General features: G+C 43.3%; 1 protein-coding gene across 1 annotated transcript in view; it reads left to right on the forward strand.

Moving 5' to 3' along the window:
• Nucleotides 1-19,416, forward strand: part of LOC109041486 (pumilio homolog 1) — a 376,227-nt gene extending 356,811 nt beyond the window's left edge. Inside the window, exon 11 of the mRNA XM_072302962.1 lies at nt 19,267-19,416. Coding sequence (XP_072159063.1) covers nt 19,267-19,401 — 135 coding nt within the window. The 3' untranslated portion in view covers nt 19,402-19,416. The remainder of the gene's footprint in view (nt 1-19,266) is intronic.
• Nucleotides 19,417-22,652: the final 3,236 nt, after the last annotated feature.

Here is a 22,652-nt window from a genome sequence, read left to right on the forward strand (position 1 = left end):
TTAACCCCGTTGGGATTTTTGTGAGCGCCGTCGGTTGGGTGGAGACGCAGTAATAATTCTCGCGATTTACCGGGCGTCACGCGAGGTGGTTGAGCCTGAGGGTGTGGTCCCTTCGCGTCGGGGTTGCCAACGCTCCCACCCCTAAGTGAAGATGGTGGGGTGTATCCATACCGGAAGCAATCTCTTATCGATATATATTCAATCGATTTATATTTAATGAATTACTGAATATATTTACTAAATTACTAAAAATAAAAACCTAACCCAATTGCTGATCTCTCTTCAGGGTGCCTACCGTGATAGTAACGAGTAATAACGTACGGAGTTTTCGTAAGAATGTACAGAATGAGGATTTTTTCGCGATGAACAATGAAACATTTTACTGTTGCGCGGAATATGGCGAAAGCTCATTCGAGCACTCTCTCCAATTTCCAATTGAACGGTGGATTTACGCGTTCGGATACTTACAGCTTTAATCCATCCGCACCGAAAGGGATTCTTCGAAATAGCCGGCTAAAATATGCTTCCAGCGCTTTCATGTCGAAAGTTACAAGATCTCCCGGGTTCAGATTTCGTCGTGAAATCTGTCGTAAACCCCTCTATTTTTATTTATTTCTGCTGGCAAAAGCTAACCGGAACAATATTTACAGCAATATCGCCGGGGGACAGTTTCAAAGTTTTACGTCGTTGACTGAGGTTGAGAAATGCGTATCTCCATTGCAGCGTCTCAAAATCTCCAATTTTTTTTATTACCAGGTGAAAACCGACGAAATTCTCCATATTATAGAAATTCTCTCTACATCAGGTGGAAAAAATTCAAATCAAATGTTGAAGAATCAGCCAAAGAATGTCATAGTAGTACACAAAAGGAGACTTGAAACGTGCCAATGAGTAATACGCTATTTTCGACTCTGGTCGTCCTTAATGTGGTATGTTGTTAGGAATCAAATTCAGATCTCGGATCTTTCGCATTAATCACTCAATATATGATTTTACTATTAATTTACTAATTTGTGTAGCGGGGTGTTCCGTTAATATTTTCCTCAGAACCGGCAACCATGGCTCTTCAGTCGTCCTCCCCCTCTCCACCCCCCGGGTTTTCCGGCCCCCACGCGGTTTTCAGATAAAGTTGCCTTTTTATTATCACGGCTGTTGTTTTTAATTTTGTTTCCTGCCAAGCTTTTTACGTCGGGAGATATTTCTTGAATCCTAATGAAAATTGCGCCGCTTATTATGAAAGTGAGAAGCGGGTGCAAGCCGGCTTTCCACCCCCCACAACATGGCCCGAGCCCCGTTCCTGCGGTGCCTCGTCGCTGTCGACTCGAGGATTCCGCTCTCATTAGGGTGGACAAAAGCTCGAGCTTTCCGCCAGAAGCTCGCCCAGAACTTAATGAACGTCGTTTTCTTTTTGAATCATAACTTCTGGTGTTGTGATCCTCACAAATTAACAACTTTTTCGTGCTCTCTCCATTTGAATAAGTTGTCAGTAATCAATCCTAGGTGAGGCAGCCTGTGTCGTTAAAACATCGATTTTCCTGGATATTGGTGGCTGAAGAACAACCGATGTCCTAATTGGCAATTTTGGCGAAAATGAGTTATCGACTTTGTATATAGTACGCAAGCTGATTATATATGAACAAATTGCTCATGGAACCACAAAATTACAAAAATGACGGAGTCTCTCCTTTGTACTGTCAATTTGCAGGTATGCGATATTGTTCTCCAGCCATCGATGTGTGTTTAAATGGACGAAATTCAATATTGCCTACTTACGAGATAGCCATTGAACTCAATCACGTTTTGATCGATAATCGATATCGAGTCGGTCCATGAAAGGCCGTTTTACGTTTCCCGAGTAAGCTCCAAGGTTACTTTATCACCAGGCAACTTCGTCAGGAGCCAAAAAAATTCGGGGAAATCAGGGGATCACCAGAGAACAAGGAAAATCAAGGATTTCAGACAGACCTGATTTAGAATTCGGGAAAAATTCTCTCGAAGCGCGTCTCCCGCCTTTGATGAAACGATAACTGGATTGCCTGAACTTCCGACTCGGCCCGAGCTAATCTCCGCTCCGGTCTCTGTTGTACCTTCCGACCGCAAACTTTGAAGTCACAACAAGGGGCAGCTTTAATAAGTTTTAATACAGTTGTCTGGCTTCGTGTTTGGCTTGGTCAGGGGTTGACTGACGCCGGAGCGGTAGGGGTCGCCAGAGACCGCAAGGTCGGGGGTCTGTGCGTATTAATCCGCCGTCAAAGTGCGCTCGCGTTTCAAAGCTCTGAGCCTAGGACAGTTTCGCTAGGAAACCTACATTGTAGGTATATCTTGGGCTTAGGCCTTTATCAAATTAAAAAAGCCCAGTAACTTAGAGATTTTTTGATCTCAGCGAAATCATCAAACACCTAAGATCATCTGAGTCTCAAGGTTCTGAGAGTATAGTAGAAACCTAACAATCCAAGTGCATTGTATGGGATTTAATGGTAAGAAGGTCTTGGAAATGTTCGAAAAAATGCGATGAATCAGAGAATGACCGATTTTTTAAATCGTTATCCAACGAGGTGGATTACAAGCTCTCAATTCTTAAGAAAATCGCGGAGCTATCAGCACGCTTTACAGAAGTAAGAAAATTTGTTGTTGTTGTTTTTTTTTTTTCTTCTTCTTCTTCTTCTTCTTCTTTTCAAACGCCAATTAGATTCAAAGGCGCTTGAAATCCTCGACAACTCAACATGGTCTAAGAACAATGCCGAATTTCCGCTGATTAAACATGCATTTTTTGTATAAGGTATGGAGTTTTTTCGTTGAATTTTTAGAGGATTTCCCTCGCAATTTATTCGGGCTTGTGTACACAATTTCGAAGAGAAACATTCCTGCATCCTTTCAAAAGTAAAGATTTTATTTGGGGAAATTCGGCAACATTTGAAAATTCACACGGAGTTTTCTCCGAGCACGGGAGTACTCTTGTGTTGTTTTTCCGGGAACCCTGCCTCACCTGCCGGAATACTTGAGCGAGAGAGTCCCGGGTAGCGAGTCGACGAGGGGTGGCGGCGGAGGGCGTCAAGATTCTTGTCGATCCCCCGGGCGAAAGATTAGTTTCGAATTGTCGTGAGAGCAAATATTTTGTCTTAGTTTTATTGAGTCTACCCCCGGAAGCGGCTTCGCATCGGCGGCGAGTAACCACCCCCTATAGGCGCCGTTCGACAGCCGTCGCGTAGCCAAGGGGGGTCGCAAGATTGATAAACAGTTTAACCGCGTGCAAAGTCGAGTCGTTCGCCGCGGCCGGGCTTTTCTAGAGAGCCTCGTTTAGTAGCAGAACAGGACATCGCAAGTATTATAAGACACCCTTAGTCTCACGTCACAAGAAAGCGATAGTTTACACTACTGGAAAAAAAAGAATCTTAAATTTGCCGCCAAGAAGAATTTTGCCGGTTAATATAAGCTACTTTTTTGATTAACCCAAGCATTATTTTTCCTGAATCAAGAACAAGTCAGGTTTAAGCATAATAAAGAAAATTCTTGGCGGCAAATTCAAGAATTATCATATTTGATCCAAGTTACTTTTTTTTTTCAGTGTATGGACGGCGTTTAACAGAAACGAACCAAGTCGCATCTGCTATTTTCAAATTTAACTGGGCAATTCAATTTAACGTTCGTGCGAATTCCTTTTTAAATTTTAGGGACATTGCAGAAAATTCACTAAAATTTGCACTAAAGTCGTTGATGCCGATGGTCTACATACCTGAAACTGATTCTTTGGGGCTCTAAAAAGAACCCTAAAGAATCTGTTGCGGTGAGAATGCGGCACTCGAAGCTGCACGAACTATGTTTTATCGCTTATTTCTTCCGCTCCTCGCCGTCGTTAGTCGCTTCCTCTACGTCATCGCTGCACCGCTCGGCATGGCTGCCGTTCCTGCTCAAATCGTCGATTACTTGCCTCTTATCAGCACCGGTTTTGCTACATAGTTGCATCCTGGAACCCTTAGAGTCCCTTTATAGTATACTGAGACTTACGACGTCTTAACTTTCTCTCTATTATGAGACTCGAGGATCTTTTACCGTACATAAATATCTTCAGAGCATCCTTCCAGGTATTTGCCGAAGTCAGGTTTTTTTCAACAGTGGTCATGCAGTGAGCGTGTCAGAAGACCGTGTTTTGGAGATTAAATCTAGGAGAACAGAAATCGGATGACTTTTACTAGAAACGGTTTAGCGTGTGTCGCCGGATTTTCCCTACCATCTAATTTTCTCCCTCAATAAAAAGTAATTGTAATCATACCTACCTTACATGAAGTTTCTGTAATAATTGAGAAGGGATGCTGCTACGTCTAATATGTTTATGCCAATTTTGGTCTCTAGCGTTCAACAAATAATTTTTCTCTCCTACATAACGTATTCATCGAGTGCGGCTTTTGTTTATTTGGACGTATTCTGCCAAATGGAACTATGTGCATTAAGACATGAGCCCTGAGACCCATAAGAATATACGCCTAACAGGGCTCACGTCATAATGCACATTGCACATGGTTCCGTTCGGCAGAACTACGCCCGTTTTTAGTTCACTGCGCACATATTGTTTTTTCCTCAATTGCATGATGTTGTCGGAGCATCTCGGACAATGTTATTTCAGGAAAATTAAGCTGTGCACATAAGTTTTTCCTTTCGCTTTTGACTCGAGAAATGAATATGTCGCCTCCACTACCTTAGCTACTCTAGCACCGAGAAAACCCAATAACAACAGTCGGCATGTGCATGCAATTGAAGTATGAATTGAAGTATTGAAGTATGAATTGAAGTATTCCACCCCAGCCTCGGAATTTCGATGCCGTCGTGCGTATTTTTCATTCTAATCTCAGAAAGGCAAAAAAGAATAAAGAATCAGGCGAAACATAACGACCCGGAGGAGAATGATTCCAGATTGTATTCTCGGAAAAATGCGAGGTCTTAAAATGATGCCAGGTCCTTCCTTTCTTACCCAGGAGCTATACAGCTCTGCGAATCAAATTATCTTCCGTTCGCTTATGTTTGATCCCCATATAATATTTATCCGAAGCACGTGCGGAAAACCTCGTTCGTTTTCAGACTAGATTTCTCTTCATCGAAGCGCACTACTCTCCGTCAGTTTTGACGTCACCGTGGGGATTCGCCGTCGAATCGGATCGGATCCAAACAATAACAATGACATAACCTCTTTCAATTCTACCAATTCGAATAAATCGATTCATATCGTTTTTCTGTTACCGCCTAACCGACCATTTTGGCAAAAATGAGTTAGCGGCTTTGCCACATTTTACAATATAATATATGCAAGCTGATGATTTTATTTTTTTTTCCCCCCCCAATTTTTTACGAGAGTTCTGCAATGATGCTAAAATGTTTGAAAAAATTGCAGATCTAACCTTAAAATTACAAAAATGGCGAATTTTTCTCTTCTCTCTACAAAATTGTCAGTCTTCAGGTAGGCGGTATTGTTCGTTCGTCATCGATAACCTCTTCCAACGCTACCAATGCAAATACATCGATTTATATTGTTTTCCTGTGACCAGGGTGTCTCAAGTCCGGAAATAGTACTGATTTTCAGGCTCTGAAAAAGTGCGGACATTCCGCAAGAAGGTCCGGAATTTTTTTCTCCTTTTTCATTTTTATCACAATTTGAGCGAGAAATTCAATTTTTTGAAATTTTTAGAATTTCGTTAATCAACGGCACTGAAAAAGTAATGAATTTTTCTGTTGAGGAGGTACTGAATTTCTTGAGAATGTACTGATAAAGTACTATAAAAGCACTGATTTTTGGCCAGTGTATTCTAGTAGACACCTTGTTGACGTTTAGCTCCTTTAAAATGTGGCAACAAGCTCCTTTTGTCCTCGCGATGTCACCAATAACCGTTGCCGCCCAACATCCATCTCGAAACTTGTCCCTTGCCCCCTGCAGTTTATTCTCCCGGGCTTTCAACCCCTCTGCCCGCGCGGGGGTGGCGGCGGCGTCCCCCATCCTCGAGAGGAGACTCCTTCCTGCGGGGCTTATCACTGCAGCTCGATTCTTAATCATTAATCACCTCCGCTCAATACCTTGCCCCCTCGGTCCCTCCCCTTCATAACATCCCTTCTTTTTGCGTTTGTAAAAAGTGTTTATAAGCGCTTTTATTTCGGAGTGTGACCCATCCGAGTGATGGATTGAAAGCTTTCGAGCTTTCCTCTCGCCGAAGCTCGTTCCCCTCAGCTCGTGATGTATCGTCGTCTTATTTTCCGCTCATTTCATTTTCTTATAACTGACCTCATTTCGCGGCCGCCCTCCCCCTCCTACCGCTTGGCCTCTTCTTTTCTCGTCGTCGACAATTCAGTCCGATGAGTGGAACTCGCGTTTAATGAAGTATCGATTGATTCATCCTCCTCCTTTTAATTTTTCTCCGCGATTTGATTAATGTGCATTAGGCGGACGCTTTTCGTCCCGACACACAGTGGATCGAGTCAATGGGAGAGGTCGGACAAAATTTGAAAACTTTAAAAGTTCATAACTTTGATTTTCTCATAAAATTTTCCTCAAGAATCACCCCTCAAAGTTTAAAATCTGACGAAATGAACATCTAAATTTGCGGTTCTAGTGAAAAAATTTATGTCAGACCTCTCCCATTGATTCGGTCCATTGTGCGACAGATCTTCCGTTCCGCTTTTCTCACGCAGCTTGATGGACGTCTACGACAGTTTTTTGTTGCAATTTCTCCCGCTCCATCACCGTCAAAAGTTCCGGGATTCCTTTTGGATTTTTGCAAAAGTTCCGGAAAATGCAAAAGATGCGGAAAATTTCGGGAATTTTAAAAGATCCGGTGAAAAATTCAAGGAAATCTCGAAAGCTCCGGAATTCGGAACTAGTTTCGGGAATTGGGAGCACTGGTCTCGGTCCGGGACGAAAAATGCGACTCGAGTGAGTGGCTTGGCTCAATCCGGGAGCCGCCGGTTGAAGCAGGGGGGGATTAAATTTAAATCGTCTGGATGCATGATGCACGGACCAAGGTGGGAGGGTGCAGAAGGCAACTTCCCCGGCGGTTGTGATTAATTACCGCGCTCGGATCCGCGCCCGGCGTGCAGTGCCCGATCGATGCGAGTCCCGCGCGCCCGCCCGGGTGCCGGCCCCGATTTTCCCGGGCCACTCGGCAAGGGGGCGCGCCGAGGTTTGTAACCCGGTGTCGTCGGAACATGATTTAATTAATTCAACGTAATTAACTGTTTACGAGGGAACGGCCGAGTGCCGAGTGGTGACTTCAAGTGAAGTCTCGTATCGTCGAGTCGGTAACTTGTAACTCGGAGTCTGGCCCCCGCCCGCCGAGAGAAAGGAGGGACCCCACGTCAAGAATGATTTCATGTAGCTCCAGTTTCTTACCTGCCTGAACGACGCCTCCTGGGTGTCCAGGAATCTGGAAGACCGAGAACGTTGGCAATCATCATCCGAGGATTTTACGGCACGATGGGAAACGTGTATAATTTCGCGGAAAATTTGGGCATTGTGGGATTTTTTCTGAGGAACCATCAAGTTTTCAAGTTTGCCTATGGAAATTTCGGGGAGTACGCAGAAAATCAGGAAAAGAGATCGTCTTTACTTCCGCAGAAAATTTACTTATCTTGTGAATTTTTTTTTTGCAAGTCTTCAATTCTGGAAACACCAGAAACAAGATTGTATAAGTACCTCTTCGAAAGATATAGTAAATTTTCCCTGAGGGTTAAAGTTTCTAATAATTAAATAATCAGACTACCTTGATTTTCTGTGCCGAACAATCATGGAATTACATTTCTCCCTAAAACCGACTTACAGTCTGGGAATTATTTATTTTTGACGCCGGGAATCATGAAAATACCATGGCCATTTTTTTCTCCAACAGTTGATAGTCTATAATATGATTTGCTCTTGGTTCATGAAAGTCATGGTAGGTATTTTCTGGGAATATTTTTAAATGATAAAAGTAAGTGCTGGACGCCGGCCGTGGTCTGCAGTTTCAAGACATAGCGCTCGTACACACACAGATCTTGTGAGAGTCAAGCCATTCAAAACGCCTTCAATTTGGGCTGTATGCAACATGGACATCCGTCGAGTACGTATAGTTGTATGCAGGCGCCTTAAGTTCCGCCGCAAGTACCCTATCAGTGGAGCAAGATTAAGATGACTGGACCGAATGAAACGGCAATGAACCAAGGCGTATTTTGTAAGGAAGGAAGTTCGAAGTAGCTTTGAGATTAATTAGTTGCAAATTAGTCGCAAATTTTCTCGTTTTAATGATTCAAAGTGGATAAAAAAATTTTACGAGTGTGAAAATAAGCGTCGAACTTTATCTGTAACACTGAGTCTTACAGAAGAATAAATATTCAAAAGCCTCTTTCTCTTGGGTCGAAATTGATATGTAAGTTGGTCCTTTCCGATTAAAATACATCCAACTATGCCATTAAATAATTGATATTTTTAGTCATATATAGTTATCAGATATATAATTAATATTTTAGAAAGTCACTCCGCTCGTTCTACATGAAATTCCGCACTTTATTAGTCGGATGCCAAAATGATGCAATAGTCAAGCTTTTCCCTCCATGTGCTCTCAAGTGCATAATTCATACCTGACAACCTGCCGCTGTTCCAACTCCTGTCAGTTTTAATTTTAATATCAAGCATGAAGAAAAGTAAATGTTTGCTTCGTAAACATCATAGATCATTCGAGTGAAACTGTATACGACTTGCAATCGTTTTGCACGTAACCGCTACCGCTCCTCAATGAGAATATGCAGCACTTTCACTTACGTTTTACAAAATGTCTTAAAAATTGTTGAATTTTATTTCTTTAAAAATAAAACTCCTTGTTCGCTCATTTTGTGCCGCTGGAAATCCATATCTACGTGTTTTCTGTACTTGCATCCGTATTCACGCGTCTGCTGTTCAGCGCTCTACGAGGCAACAGAGCTATTTTTTCACGGCCCCAAACCCCTCCCCACCTCGAGAGCACGATGTTGAAGTCAAGACTAAATTCCATACATTTTCCGGTCGTAAATATATATCGTTCCTAGCGTGACGTCCAATAAGATATGTACAAAATTCGGCAACATTGTTGAACGGACGCGACCGCGCCGATGTGAACGGTTCATTAAGAAAGCTCTTGAGTTATGATCAGGGCTTGCGATTCGCGTGGGCCAGCAGCGCGTTGACGTACTCGTTTGACGCCCACGATACGCAATCACTTATCAAACGCGAATAAGCCGCGAATGGGGGGGGGGGGGGGGATAAAAATCGTCGCCCGAATAATAAGTCCGCGTTGGCGAACCGCGGTCAAATAGAGCGACGAAAATTCGGAACCGACGAGGAAAAATCAGAAAGTGAAAGGCTCATTGGCGTGCGTCCCGACCGGGATGACGATGATGCTGCCACTGGCCGTTTACTCCGCTGTGGAATCGGAAATTCTGTTTTTCGCGAGTCAGCTGCGCGATGAGATTCGTGCGTCTTTTTTAGGGATTGTTGTCACTGAGGCAAGTGAGCTCGCTTTTTTGTCCGGGATCCTGAACTTTTTTGTTCCAATTTCTTCCACTCCATGACCGTCGATAGTTTCGAGGAAGTTCCGGAAAATTTCAAGAATTTCAAAAGTTCCGGAAAAAATTAAGGAAAATCTAAAAAATACCGGAATTCGGAACTAGTTCCGGGAAATGGGAGCCCTGGTGATCGGAGATTTTCCACTGCCGAGGATGGTGAATTATTCAAATTCTACAATGGTACTAACTCAGGCTCCGGCGTTTCGTCGCTCATTTCGATTTCGCCGTACCTGACATTTGACCGGGAGTTATTTGTTTTAAAACCTCTTGAGCTCAACAAAAGCCGAATCCGTTGCAGTGTGCATTTTGAGAGTAATTAGTAGATACCGAGGGACATGCACCGGATCCACAGGAGGAATGCGAGTCCTCGTCCCGGATTACGCTTGAATTCGCGTCGAGGGTTGAAACTTGCGCTTCGTCCTATTCTGCCGTGCCAAGTAGAACGTCGTATGATCTCTCAGGCGTTGCCAGATTTCCCTTGATATAACTCGAATTTCTTGGTGAATTTATGGATACTTTTCACCCTATTTTTCAGATAATTTTTTTCGCAATTTTACCCAAAGTTCCTGAATATTTCAAGGAAAAATATTCATGCCTTTCCGCGGAAATAATGATTTAACCGGAGGAAATTTGGCAACTCTCAAGTGTTGATACGGCGTTTTTCCTCAGGACGGCAGTATTAGGTCCAGGTGGCACGGTCCGGCGTTGAGCTCCGGCTGTAGCGAGTTTGCGAGTGGAGCCAACCCCGAGTGCATTGTTCTCGGTCGTACACCGAGTTTAATTAATTAATCTACTGGCAAACTAACTAACTTACGAGATGTCGACCAACTGTGTTTAAAATTCAAGTTCATGTCGTGTCGTAATAAACCCGAGCTACGCGCCCGGCCGGTCGCCGTCGAGGGCCGTTGTCAAATAGAACTCACCTCAGTTCAGATTTTTCGTAGGTTTCAATTTTTACAGCGCGCCCTGCGAAAAATGCGCCTGTAAGTCAGGTATTTGCGCTCTAAAATGCCAAAAGCTGGCTAAAAATGGTGCTGGAAAGGTGTAGCATTGATACACGTTACCTTCCATTTCGCGGGGAAACGAAGCCAAGAAGTTCCAAAAATCATTCCATCTATGGAGCTCCTTGGCTTTGTTTTCCCCGCGAAATGGTCTGGACCCAGCACCATTTCGCCACCTTCTTACATCAGTTCGGGCCATTGTTTAGTTGGTTTTTTTTCTTCTTTTTTTCACGTGACCTTTCTAAGGACCATTTAAGTAAATCTCCTGCTGCACTATTTTAAATTTTGTAGACTTCCTATAAGATCAGCTTTTCTCGGATGACTGCAAACTTGTGACTTTTGTCTAGTAAACCCGTACATTGCGGACCATTATTCGAAATACCCCCAAAATTCAAGGAGTCCTCAAGAAACAAATTCCTCAAATTCAAGGAGAAGACCTTTTCATTGTTTGTTTATTTATTTATTTATTTTTTTTTTTTGGGGGGGGGGGAGGGGGAGGGGGGGAGCTCGAGTAGTAGTCCGTTGTGTGGGTTCATTAGACAAAAATCTAAGTTCGCCGTCAGTTCCGTATCCGTTCCGTGAAAAGATCTCGATAGCTGAAATACACATTTGAGAAACGGACGACGAATGGGACATTTTCGCAGAAAACACATCAGGGTCCGTTTGCTTAGTCGAAGGAGTTGTTTTGTCAGGCTTTCCATTCAAGTGACAAAGGGTAATAGTACTGCCCAGAGGTAAATTTTCCAGTACACAGTAACATCCTAACCCACGGGAAAATTTTAATGCCCATCCGTCCATAAAAATGGCATCAGATATGAAGGAAAATATTTGCTTGCCCTGCGGACCCTACGAAGCGCGTTTTGGATAGCTGTAACTGGGAGCGAAGAGCCGTCCGGCTGGTGCCGTGCCAAAAACGGGTGACTTATTGTTAGGCTTGACTTCATTAATCTTCAATCTCCGAATGCGATTGTATGGATTGTGTAATTCGAATGGACCTCCCAGTTTTCGTGCATTGCAGATAAAACGAATAACGAGACTGCGTCTCGTTTTTGAACGTCTCAATTTATTTGAATCTGTAAGGCTCGACGGAACCGCGATATTAGAGCGGATGAACATTTATCGTCATTCACTGAAAATGTCTTAAATTGAGCTCGCATTGATCTGGAAAATATATACCGAATAGAGCTGTACAACAACCTGTAAGAACTTATGGTTTTTTCCCTCCCTTTCTTCATCGACCACTGGAAAAAAAAAAACAGTGGATCTATAGTCCAAACCCTTATAAACATCGACAAGAAAAAATACTCTTGATTCAATCGGATTTTTGCTTAAATCAAAAACCAAGCTTCTTAATTTGAGCGGATTTCCTTTTGATTTAAGCTTAAATCTGATTGAATCAAGAGTATTTTTTCTCGTCAATGTTCTCAAGCGTCTGGACTCTAGATCCAATGTGTTTTTTTTTCCCCGTGAATGTGTCAGTGTATCATTAGATTAGATTGTATGCATTTACAGTGCTCAATGTGAAATTACCCGTGCATGTGAAATTGTGTGCTCCCCGTATTTTACATTCTAATTCAATTTCCTCTTTTTTATGAGAAAGCACAATGATCGTGCGACTATTTTGAATCGAGGCTACGTTTTTTAACGACATTTTTCAGGTTTACAGTTACGGCGTTTTACAATGCGATAGTAACAAGGAAAAAAATTTAGTGCAGAGATTTAGCTTGAAAGCTTCTAATTGCTGCGGAATGAATCGCATCCATCTTAATTCATTACTACCTTTGATTTCACCCCCGTTAAAACAAAAATACTATTTAATGATGTTCCTTTCTTCCTTTCAAACACTCCCCGCGGCTTACTGGAATTATTAAAACATCGTTGAGCTTTGAGGTTCCTGCGAACGGTCCCGGAGCATCCAGACCCGACAACAGGGTAGAGAGGAGATTAACAAGTCAGAGCAGTCGGAGAAATTGAATAGCGCTCGCGTTTTTCCCGCCCCTCCTCCCCCCTCCCGGCATTCCTTCCTAATTCCCCCTTGTTTTTTTGCCCTTTTTTTTCTCCGGTGCCCTCTCGGCTCTCGGCGCGGGGCGAAAAAAAACAACCATTCATCTCTCTCTCGGACCACATCTGGACGGGCTCAAGTGTCCTAATCTCTCTCTCACTAGAGGGCTTGACTTTTTAAACCCCCGCCCCCACCCCCTTCACCACGAAACGGAGGTAGGAAGGAAGGAAGAAAAAATGTCGACCTCGCGACATATCATAAGCACTAACCACCGACTAATCCAAATCACGGATATCAAGGGAGGAAAACAATTTTTTCTCTTTCGTTATCCTCGAATCTTAAGGGACGGTGGTTTTGTTTTTTATTTGTTAGGCCGAAAACGTCTGATAACTTGAATATCAGAAAAAATATAGGTTGCCCAACACTTTTTCTTGGAGTATCTCGATTGACCAACTGGCGCTGCTGGAGGTATTCATCTGCGCCGATGTAACAAGGTCTTGAAAAATCAGGGAAAACTGTTACAATTTTCATGTATTATTGAAACTACTATGAAACTACTATACTGGACGGCTCTAATCGCATCCATACTGTTTACAGACAAATAGGGTTCTGAGAGCCATAGGAAAAACAGAAAGTTCCGTTCGGCAAGGAAAAACCACGATTTATACGTGGAATTTGGCAGGAAAACCCGTATAACCCAAGTTTGACACTTATCAGTAGTGATGAATTTTTGACCGCCTAAATTCTGTCATTTCTGAATTCAGCGCCTAGTTTGCCCCCGCGAGCACAGGAAACACTACGGCTAAAAACAGAGGATTTGGAACTCCGAAAATGTTAAAAGTACCTGCGCAGCGCTTCAGCATTTGAGCGTGGCACCAAAGTATTTCTCGTGACAGGCATTTTAAAACCTCACTCCCTTGGAAGTCGAAGGAAAAGTCAGAAATTTCTTCGGCCGTTAACCTGAAGCAGTCGAGGGGAAGTAAGGAATTTTTAAATTTGACGGAAACATTTCACCCCAACGCGCGTTGAACCGACAACGCGCGGGACATATCGGGCTGTCATTCTATTTTTCGCCTCGGCTCTAAAAAAAGAAAATAATAGAACGGAAGGGGGCGAGGGCGAGGAGTCCACCTGACGCGCACGTCGTTGTCGACCGGGTCTCCTCCGACCCGAAAGTCACGCGAATCCGAAACGGCCCCCGTTGAGTAAGTCACTGGGTTTTTTCTGTCCCGACGGGATTGCGGGACATGTGAGATTCCTACGCCCTCTTTATTTCTGACCCTCGTGAGTGTATGTTTTCGCGGCTCCTTTTTCGTTGTTTGCTGTCAGCAATTCACGTTCCTTTTTTAGTCATGAGCTCTGCTTTACCAGGATGTCTACAAGTCCGGAAAGTCCGAAAACAGTACTGATTTTTTTAAAGATGGTCCGGAAGTACGGAAAAAGTGCGGAAATTCCGTAAAAAGGTCCGGAATTTTTTCATTCTTTGTTATTCTTGTCGCAATTTAAGCGAGGAATTCAAAGTTTTGCAAGTGTTCGAATTCCTTCAAATAGAAGTCTTGAAAAAGTACTGAATTTTTCTGTTGAGGAGGTACTGAATTTCTTGGTTATGCACTGAAAAAGTACTGTAAAAGTACTGATTCGTGACCGGCCTGTTTTAGTAGACACCCTTCTTACCTATTCACTGGAAAAAAACACACATTGGATCTAGAGTCCAGACTCCTAAAAACATCGACAAGTTTAAGTACTCCTGATTCAGTCAGAATCTAGCTTAAATCAAGAACCAAGCTTTTTAATTTAAGCAGATTTCGTTTTGATTCAAGCAAAATCCGATTGAATCAAGAGTATTTTATCTTGTCAATGTTTTCAAGAGTCTGGACTCTAGATCCAATGTGGTTTTTTTCCGATGTTCGACAACTAAAAAGAGCGCTGAGAGAGACGATAGTCTCGAAAGAGACACAACAACATAATCATAACCGGTTGAACTTTAATTCTCTGAAACTTTTCAATTTCGACCGGACGTTCTCGTCCCCCGCCGTTGCGACCCTCGGTGAAAGCTCTGCAAGATGACCAACGCTGACGCCCTCCGGAGATTGCGTACGGTGTGCCGAACAACGGTAAACACAGCGGAGTCACCGGACGTGCGACACAACGTGGACGTGAACGTGGGCCACGGCGTCTCGGCGCGAATGAATCACGGCCGGTGATAATGGATCGGCGCTTGCATTGAATGCAGGTTGCAGATGTTGCACGCGGCCGTCCGTCGATTGTTCGTCCGCCCGACGGCCGTTCCTCCTCGCGCGAATCGGGCGCGTGTTGGCGTGCGCCGCGTCAGAGCGACACCTTGTCGTCGGGCACCGTGGGTTGTGGGCTGCCTCGCGGCCGGGGGAAGGCGCTCCGGCCGGTAGAAAAGTGATACGACGCGGAAGGTCGTCGTCATTCCCAAGGACGCCGCGCGCTGTGAGTGCGACCACGGGGGCGGATTTCTCTGGCCGGCCAAGTCTTGAAAGACGTTCGACAACGCCTCGAGATATCTTCATTGAAGTTCAACCAGTTATGATTATGTTGTTTACTGATGTGTCTCTTTCGAGACTGTCGTCTTTCTCCAGGATACTAAAACAGGCTGGCCCAAAATCAGTACTTTAATAGTGCTTTTTTAGTTCATTCCTAAGAAATTCAGTACCTCCTTTACAAAAGAATTCAGTACTTTTTTTTCAATACCTTCAACTAACGAAATTCGAAAAATTCCAAAATTTGAATTTCCCGCCAAATTTCGACAAAAATGAAAACAATTCCGGACTTTCGTGCAAAATTTCCGCACTTTCTCGGTACTTCCGAGCCGCCCTTAAAAATCAGCAATATATTCGGACTTTCCGGAAATAGTACTGATTTTTCGGACCGGAATTCTTTTTGATTTTTTGTCATTTTTGTCGCAATTTCATTTGAAATTTTTCGAGGAGGCACTATATTTCTTGATAAGGTACTGAAAAAGTACTGTAAAAGTACTTATTTTTGATCAGCCTGTTTTAGTAGACACCCTGGCGAGACTTCGAGTTTAATAGGAAATCAATGGGGAAACTGTGGATTCCGAGAAAGGTGTAGACATTCCAGTTCAATCGCTTGTTGCAAGTGTAACTTTGAAATATTTTTCCCCAGAGTTATTGTTTTTTAATTATAGCGTTTTTTACAGTCATATTATGTTTCTCTTACGCTCAAGTCACCGAGTTCGTGGTTTTGTGCATGAGCGGGGAGTTTGAATTCATGCATCGAAAAACATTTAATATCTCGGTTAGAAATTAATTTCAGCAATTTTCGTTGCCCGACTCGTGTTCTACGTAATATTTTAATCAGGAAACATGTATCTGAATGCTTTAATTAGTACCTTGCCCAGTGGTCCAGTGCATTTCAAGTTGCCAAATGTTCTGTCATGCTTTATTTTTTTAGTTTTTCTATTGTAAAACTAACTCATCGGATCTTTCCGAGAATGTTCCCAACGAAAAATACACTCGTACAATTTTACGGCCGAATACTGATAAATTTTGTCGTGGTGAGCCGAAAAATGAGAGATACCAGGTAACGTGCTATGTAGTCGGACCAATTATGATAAATCCGTCCATTTTCCACTAAACATGAAATACTAACTTATGGAATCAACCGGGGATTATTATTAGTTATGTTAGCGAGAACTGACAATTTATTCAGAGGTAAAGTTCTCGTCATTAAAAATTAAAATTCCATAACTCTGAACATGCGATTCCATACAACTTAAAGCTCTGTCTCGTCCGCCCTTATTTCAAAGGAAGGAATGCGTCTCGTAATTTTCGCCCTCGAAAATTATCCGTTTCTTCCTCCGAAATTCTTGAACTGCCGGTAGCTTTTCATCGCTATGATCGCCTACGAACGGCCATGATTCAAACGAGACCCTTGCGGTGATCGCAGTCGTATTATGGCCCATTCGCGATCGCCCACTTTCATTCATATCCAGTGTCACCAGCCGTCCGGCCAAGGTGAAATCCTACGCCCATTCATCCGACTAATCGCGGCCGTGTTAGCCCCCCATCTCTCCCCTCGACCCAGCGAGATTGCCGCACTCTGTCTCTATATTCGCAACTTTTTAATGAGGTAGGACTGCGTCATAATTAATTACTTGCTTCGGCCATGTGCTGACCTTCGTTTCGGACCCCCTCGAACTTGAATGAAAATTCTTGCGAATGAATATGATGTAGATGGAAGTGTATTCGTTGACTCACGTTGTAGAGATGTGTTTTTTCCGAGTCAACCGATCGATTGAAGCTTACGATTGTTTGACCATGGTGTATTGGAGTGATTCTCTGAGTTCAAGCTTATCTTCCCGCATCAAACAATATCAAGGAGTCAAATTCTCTCCCTTTATTTCGTCACATAATACTTTCAATTTTCTGCCATTTTTTCATGGAGGCAAGTGCACTTAATAACTTAGCATACGCATCTCATTGTGACAATCGCTTAACGATTAAGGAAATAACGAAAAACGCTTGATCATCCAAACAACTCGGAGAATGAAGAAGTTAAAGCATTGCACTGTTTTTGATTACTTGTAAATCAGTGGTGTAGCGTGCCGTGCGATTTATCGATTGGTGTATCGTTCAAACCTATTGAAAAGGATCGATAAACCAAGTGTTCGCAACGAACGTACAACGCATGTATAATCGATCCTTTGCCATAGCTTCAGATGGGGAAATATCGATGATCACGCCTCGCCACTGACTGGAATATTGTGGCTTTTAGACGAGTGGAAATGTGTGGGGTTCAGAAGTTCTCGACGTTGAGAGGCACCGGCGGGAATATGCTTGAAACTTTTTTTTTCGTAAGATTACACAAGTTGTAATAAATCGATTTTCGGTGCCTTGACGTGGCGATAAAAGTTTAAAAAATGAGCCTGTCGGAGCAGATGGCCGACGACGCGTAGCCACGTGTTTCACATGACAACAGAGCTTTTTCAGCTTGGAGCCGGGAGTCCAGCATATCTCGTTCGCTCGGATACTGCCCGGCCAGCTCGACCCACTTGATCTGTCACCATCCCAAGCCAATACGAATGACACGATACGCAAATATGCTCGCCTTCAATCCAAGCATTCCCCCGGATCCCCGACCGTTTCCCTTCCCTCGCACTCCTCCGGAGTGTCAGTGGGTCAAACCACTCGAACGGAGGCGAACTCGGGCGATTTTCCGCGTTGCAGGTGGACTCGCAGGTCCACCGAGAGGAGTTCCCCTCACATGGAATTTGCACTATTTCCGACTCATCTTTAAAATCACCTATCTGCGAAGGGAAACTAATCGCGTATAAGTTGTTACTGAAATGAGCCGAAAAAATTTGGTTCCGAATTATTAATTGCTGAATGAAGTCAATATTCTACCCTATTCCGTGGTCGTATTTGAGCTGAGTCTGAGAAGAGTGTCCCCTGAAAAAATTCCTCCTGTCCCATATTTAATTTATTGGATTATGGCAGAAATCTGTCCTCCTCACTAAGAAAAATCTACGGTTTTTAAACCAATCATTGGTTCATGTGGTAAAGGCACTATATAATATTAGCATTTATACCTTAGTATGGTTCACAGACCGAGAATCAATAGTTCATTAACCACTGTTAGTGGTGTTCCATATGAACCACTAATCGGTTTATTAAGCAGATTTTTCTCCGTGCTTGAATCGTTTGGTAAGTTAGGACTTAGTCTATCTCGTTTTTCCGTGCGCAATGGACAAAATTAAAGATTTGTCAGAATTTCCCATTTTGAATGAACCTCGAGGTGATGCGTTACATTCCCCACACATGATATGAAGTCACTGTCAGTAAAGGGAGAACGTAGACATGTCGAATGCGGGGGAAAGCTTTTTACGTCAAATTTTAATGAGCTCTTTCCTCCTCCCGTGATGAAAAACTCGGTTTATCACTCGGAAAATCGTTTCGTTTCAATACCGTTTAGTGGAGGGGCGAAGTTAGACGCGCTTCCGCCACTTCTCGCAACCTACGCTCCTGGTAGTCTAACTCGGACCCGGTGGTAATAACACGGAAAGTTGCTCCAGCGACGGAAAAAGAGTGAAGAGTAGGGGGAGGGGTAGAGAAAGCTTTTTCAATGTTTAGCGGTGTTGATTTTGTCCCCGCCCAAGCAGCTGCTAACGCGGCGAAGTTCTTTTTTCCAATCTGCGGCTACCGCACGGGGGCCGGTGAAAGTGGACGCGCGCGGAGCTCCCATCTTTTTCTCCCGCGAAGTTTTTACGCTCGCCGAGCGCCGCGCCGCGTGGTTGCGGAAAAAACGCCGCACCTGATCCCGAACCGCCGGAGCGTGTGAGGGATTTACCGAGCGCTTGATGGATGCGAAATAATTAATCAGCTCGTTTGCCGGGGACGCAGACGCCGTGTCTCGCCGGAGCGCTCCGAAGCCGAAGGGAATCGAGGGAGTGCATAATAAATATATTTTTATTATCATTCCGTGTAGTTTCAACCTGACCCCGTAAGTTTTTTTCTTTTAATTTTAATACCACCATAAACAAACCGCATTTTCAACGACATTTCCCGAGGGGTTTTTCATTTTCCTCCCCCTCGTAGTCGATAAAACGGGAGCCTGTCGCCGTTTCCCCCTCGAAATTTTGTGTTTTATCTTACTCTTTGTTTGCATTTTATCGTCTTTTTTGAACTTGATTTTAATAGACGATGCTCGTTTCTTTTGTTGCAGGTAAGCACTCGGTTCTACACCTCGCTGCAGCCCTTCTTTTTGTGTCTCGTCGTGGAATTCTGCTTCATACGTATGTACTCGTTTCATTTCTGTAATATGCGACCTCGGACCTCGCAGTTTCGCATCCATGTGTAAGTTGCTACCGACGTTAGATATACGAAACACTGGAAAATTTTAAAGAATTCTCGAAAACGTTAACATTGAGTAGAGCTTTTTTTATTTTATCCATAACAACACTTATTTGCATAGAAAAATAATGGCACATACGTAGTTATAAACTGAGCCCAAAGTTGTAGTTCTTATTTGCGAAAAGCAGTCCATTTGGTGATGTCTTTGAAGAGTCGGAGCAGTGCCACTAAACCGAGGGCACAGTGAGCGAAGTTGAAAACGTAATGATGATGGAAATCCGGCAGGCTAGTTATTGATTTTGATAGACAAAGAAGAAATAAGAGTGATCCTATTGGCGAATGCTGGTGGTCGCAATAGACAGAGGAGGTACTCGATAGACCAACCAACGACAACGCTTGGGATACCTTAAAGTTAAGTCCACCATTTTCTTTCCCTCTTAGTCTATAACAACCACCTGTTTCAACCAAGAGCATCACTCCATTTTCTTTTTCTTCATGGCTTTGTCTATAGCTTTTTCTATGGAGATCAATAATCAGTCAGCTGAATAGGACACATTCCTTCAAGTTGCAAGTCTGTTACTGGTTAATGAGCTCCATCGGGCGAGGAGCGTTGCGTCTGGCGCGGATCTCGGCTGCAATCCGCGCGGACAGATCGGAAGGAAAACACTCGTCTGCCATGTTACGGAAGAGAACCGTAAGTGCATTTCTGTTTGAGCCACGGTTATCACATGGTCTTATGTGTCTCGAGGGTCATCCCAGAATGCACTTACGGCTCTTTTCCGCATCACGGCCGTCGTGTCGCGCCACGCGCCCAAGCATTAATCATCCTCGCTCGGCCACGGCTTTCCGATTGAAGTAGGCGAGCCTGGAACCGTCAATACGCGACACTCGTATTGGAGGAAGAACGCCACATGAGCCTTCAGACGTTGCCAATTTCCGTCGATGAAAAGCGAATTTACTGGGAAAATTGTGAATATTTGCCCCCAAAATTTTCACACAATTTTGTACGCCAGGGTGTCTACAAATCCGGAATTTTCGGAAAGTCCGGCAATATTACTGATTTTTTTCAGGGCGGTCCGGAAGTACTGAAAAAGTACGGAAATTCCGCAAAAAGGTCCGGAATTTTTATTAATTTTATGTCATTTTTGTCGCAATTTCAAATTTCGTCAAATAGAGGTACTGAAAAAGTACGGAATTTTTCTGTTGGAGGAAGTCCTGAATTTCTTGATAAGGACGATAAGGTACTGAAAAAGTACTGTAAAAGTATTTATTTTTGATCAGCCTGTTTTAGTAGACACCCTGTTCGCAATTTAATCTAAAATATATGAAAATTTCTAGCGAAATATGAATGTATGTCGTCATATATACATGCTTTATCGAGGGAAATTTGGCAACTCTCGAATGTTCTTACGGCGTTCTGCCTCAGCACGGCAGCGTATCCGTAACCTCGGCGGACGAATCAACGCACCCAGTTACATGCTTTACGATTGGCGCCACGCGCGTGCCGTGGCTGACCTCCTCGTAACGCCTTGCTCGCTCGCGCTCGTGGCACCGTCATCATCGCTGCCCACGCGTGTGCTTTGCGATATATCGATTGATCTACCATTTAAACCTATGGAAAAAGATCGATTTGCAGGGTGCTCGCAGCGAACACCTTAATAATCGGCTCTTTACCATAGCTTCAAATAGGAATATATCGATAATCGATTATTCACGCCTCGCCACTTACGCGGCGCACCCCGCCATTTATACTGTCGTGTGTCATTCGCGGTCGGTGACGATTTCGTAAGTTCGTCAGTAATGGAGAATTTGCAGGTGTCAGAAAGATGAATTTTGTATTCGAGTGGTAACTACCGAGTGAATTTAACAGGAGGACGCCTTTGGTTTATAAATTGAACAATCATTAGAAGAGAAATGGTAAAATGATCTATTCTACTGAAATACATGTGTATGAATGGGAAAAAAGCCGCTAGAAGACGTCACTTACTAGGCGGTGATTTTTCTCAATTTTAAATCAATTTTTGTAGTATTTTCCATATCAGATAAAAATGGAAAAATCACTGCTCAATCGGCTCAACCAACAGTTACCAACAGATAACCATACAGATAACCAACAGTTGAACAATTAAGCGGAAGTATTAGGTGCATTTAACGCTTTCAACCGTTGGAAGGAAGGTGAGAAGGAATGCGCGCGGGAAAACGCCTTCAAAAATGAGCACGCAACCGCGCACAACGCCGGAGCTTGAATAGTTATCGCTCAGCTTGAAGGGGCTTTTAAGAGATAACTCGTGCATACTTTCGTGAATCTCAACTATATACGCGATGCACCTGTTAGGTTTTTCATGTGGACGAGAAGCACTTGAACAATCGTGCTAATCCATTTGACGTAACTAATGATTTGAATCAGTACTAGTGCAAATTCACGTTAATCTGAACGCGTAATCAATAATAATTAGTAATAATTCTTCCATCACAGCGGCTTTTACACAGAAAAACTTTCTGTTCACATCAATCATCAAAGTTCTTGCTTTAGATTATTACCTGAGCTTTTAGCAGCCCTAATTGAACCCATTTTTTCCTACTTTTTGGGGGGCCTAATTATCCATTAAATTAACCGAACTTCGGTTTCTAGATCAGGACTTCAGTTACTTGGGCGGAAAATAGTAGCTGGTGTTTCAAATGAGCGGACCATAGCCTACGTTTCTTCTCTTTTTCTATGCATACGCGGTAATCATTATTTACACTGGGGGAAAAAACACATTTGATCTAGAGTCCAGACTCTTAAAAACATCGACAAGAAGAAATACTCTTGATTCAATCAGATTTAAGCTTAAATCAAGAACCAAGCCTCTTAATTTAAGCGGATTTCCTTTTGATTTAAGCTTAAATATGATTGAATCAAGAGTCCTTTTTCTTGTGTGTGATCTCTTGAAAAATCTTTGAAAATTTCATCGTAGCTGCGATTTTAGAAGTGATAAATCCTCCGTAACGGTACTCAAGTCAATTCTTTGTCCGTGATTTGACCGTTAGATACGGACACGTACTCAACGTCACTTAGCGTTATTCGAGTAGGTGCCTGGCTTTATTGTGCATCACAACCGAAGTGCAACTAGGTGAAGCGGTGAGCCGGTGAAACCCCGTTCTTGATCCTCGGTTGCACCCGAATCGAGAACGGAAAAGCGGGAGGCGGCGCGGCGGTTGCGGCCGAGCTTTGTCAATAGACCGGTAAGCGAATAAGAAGCAATAAACAAGGCGAAG

This window comes from Bemisia tabaci, chromosome 7 (genome assembly GCF_918797505.1).
Source record: "Bemisia tabaci chromosome 7, PGI_BMITA_v3".
Classification (NCBI taxonomy): Eukaryota; Metazoa; Arthropoda; class Insecta; order Hemiptera; family Aleyrodidae; genus Bemisia; species Bemisia tabaci.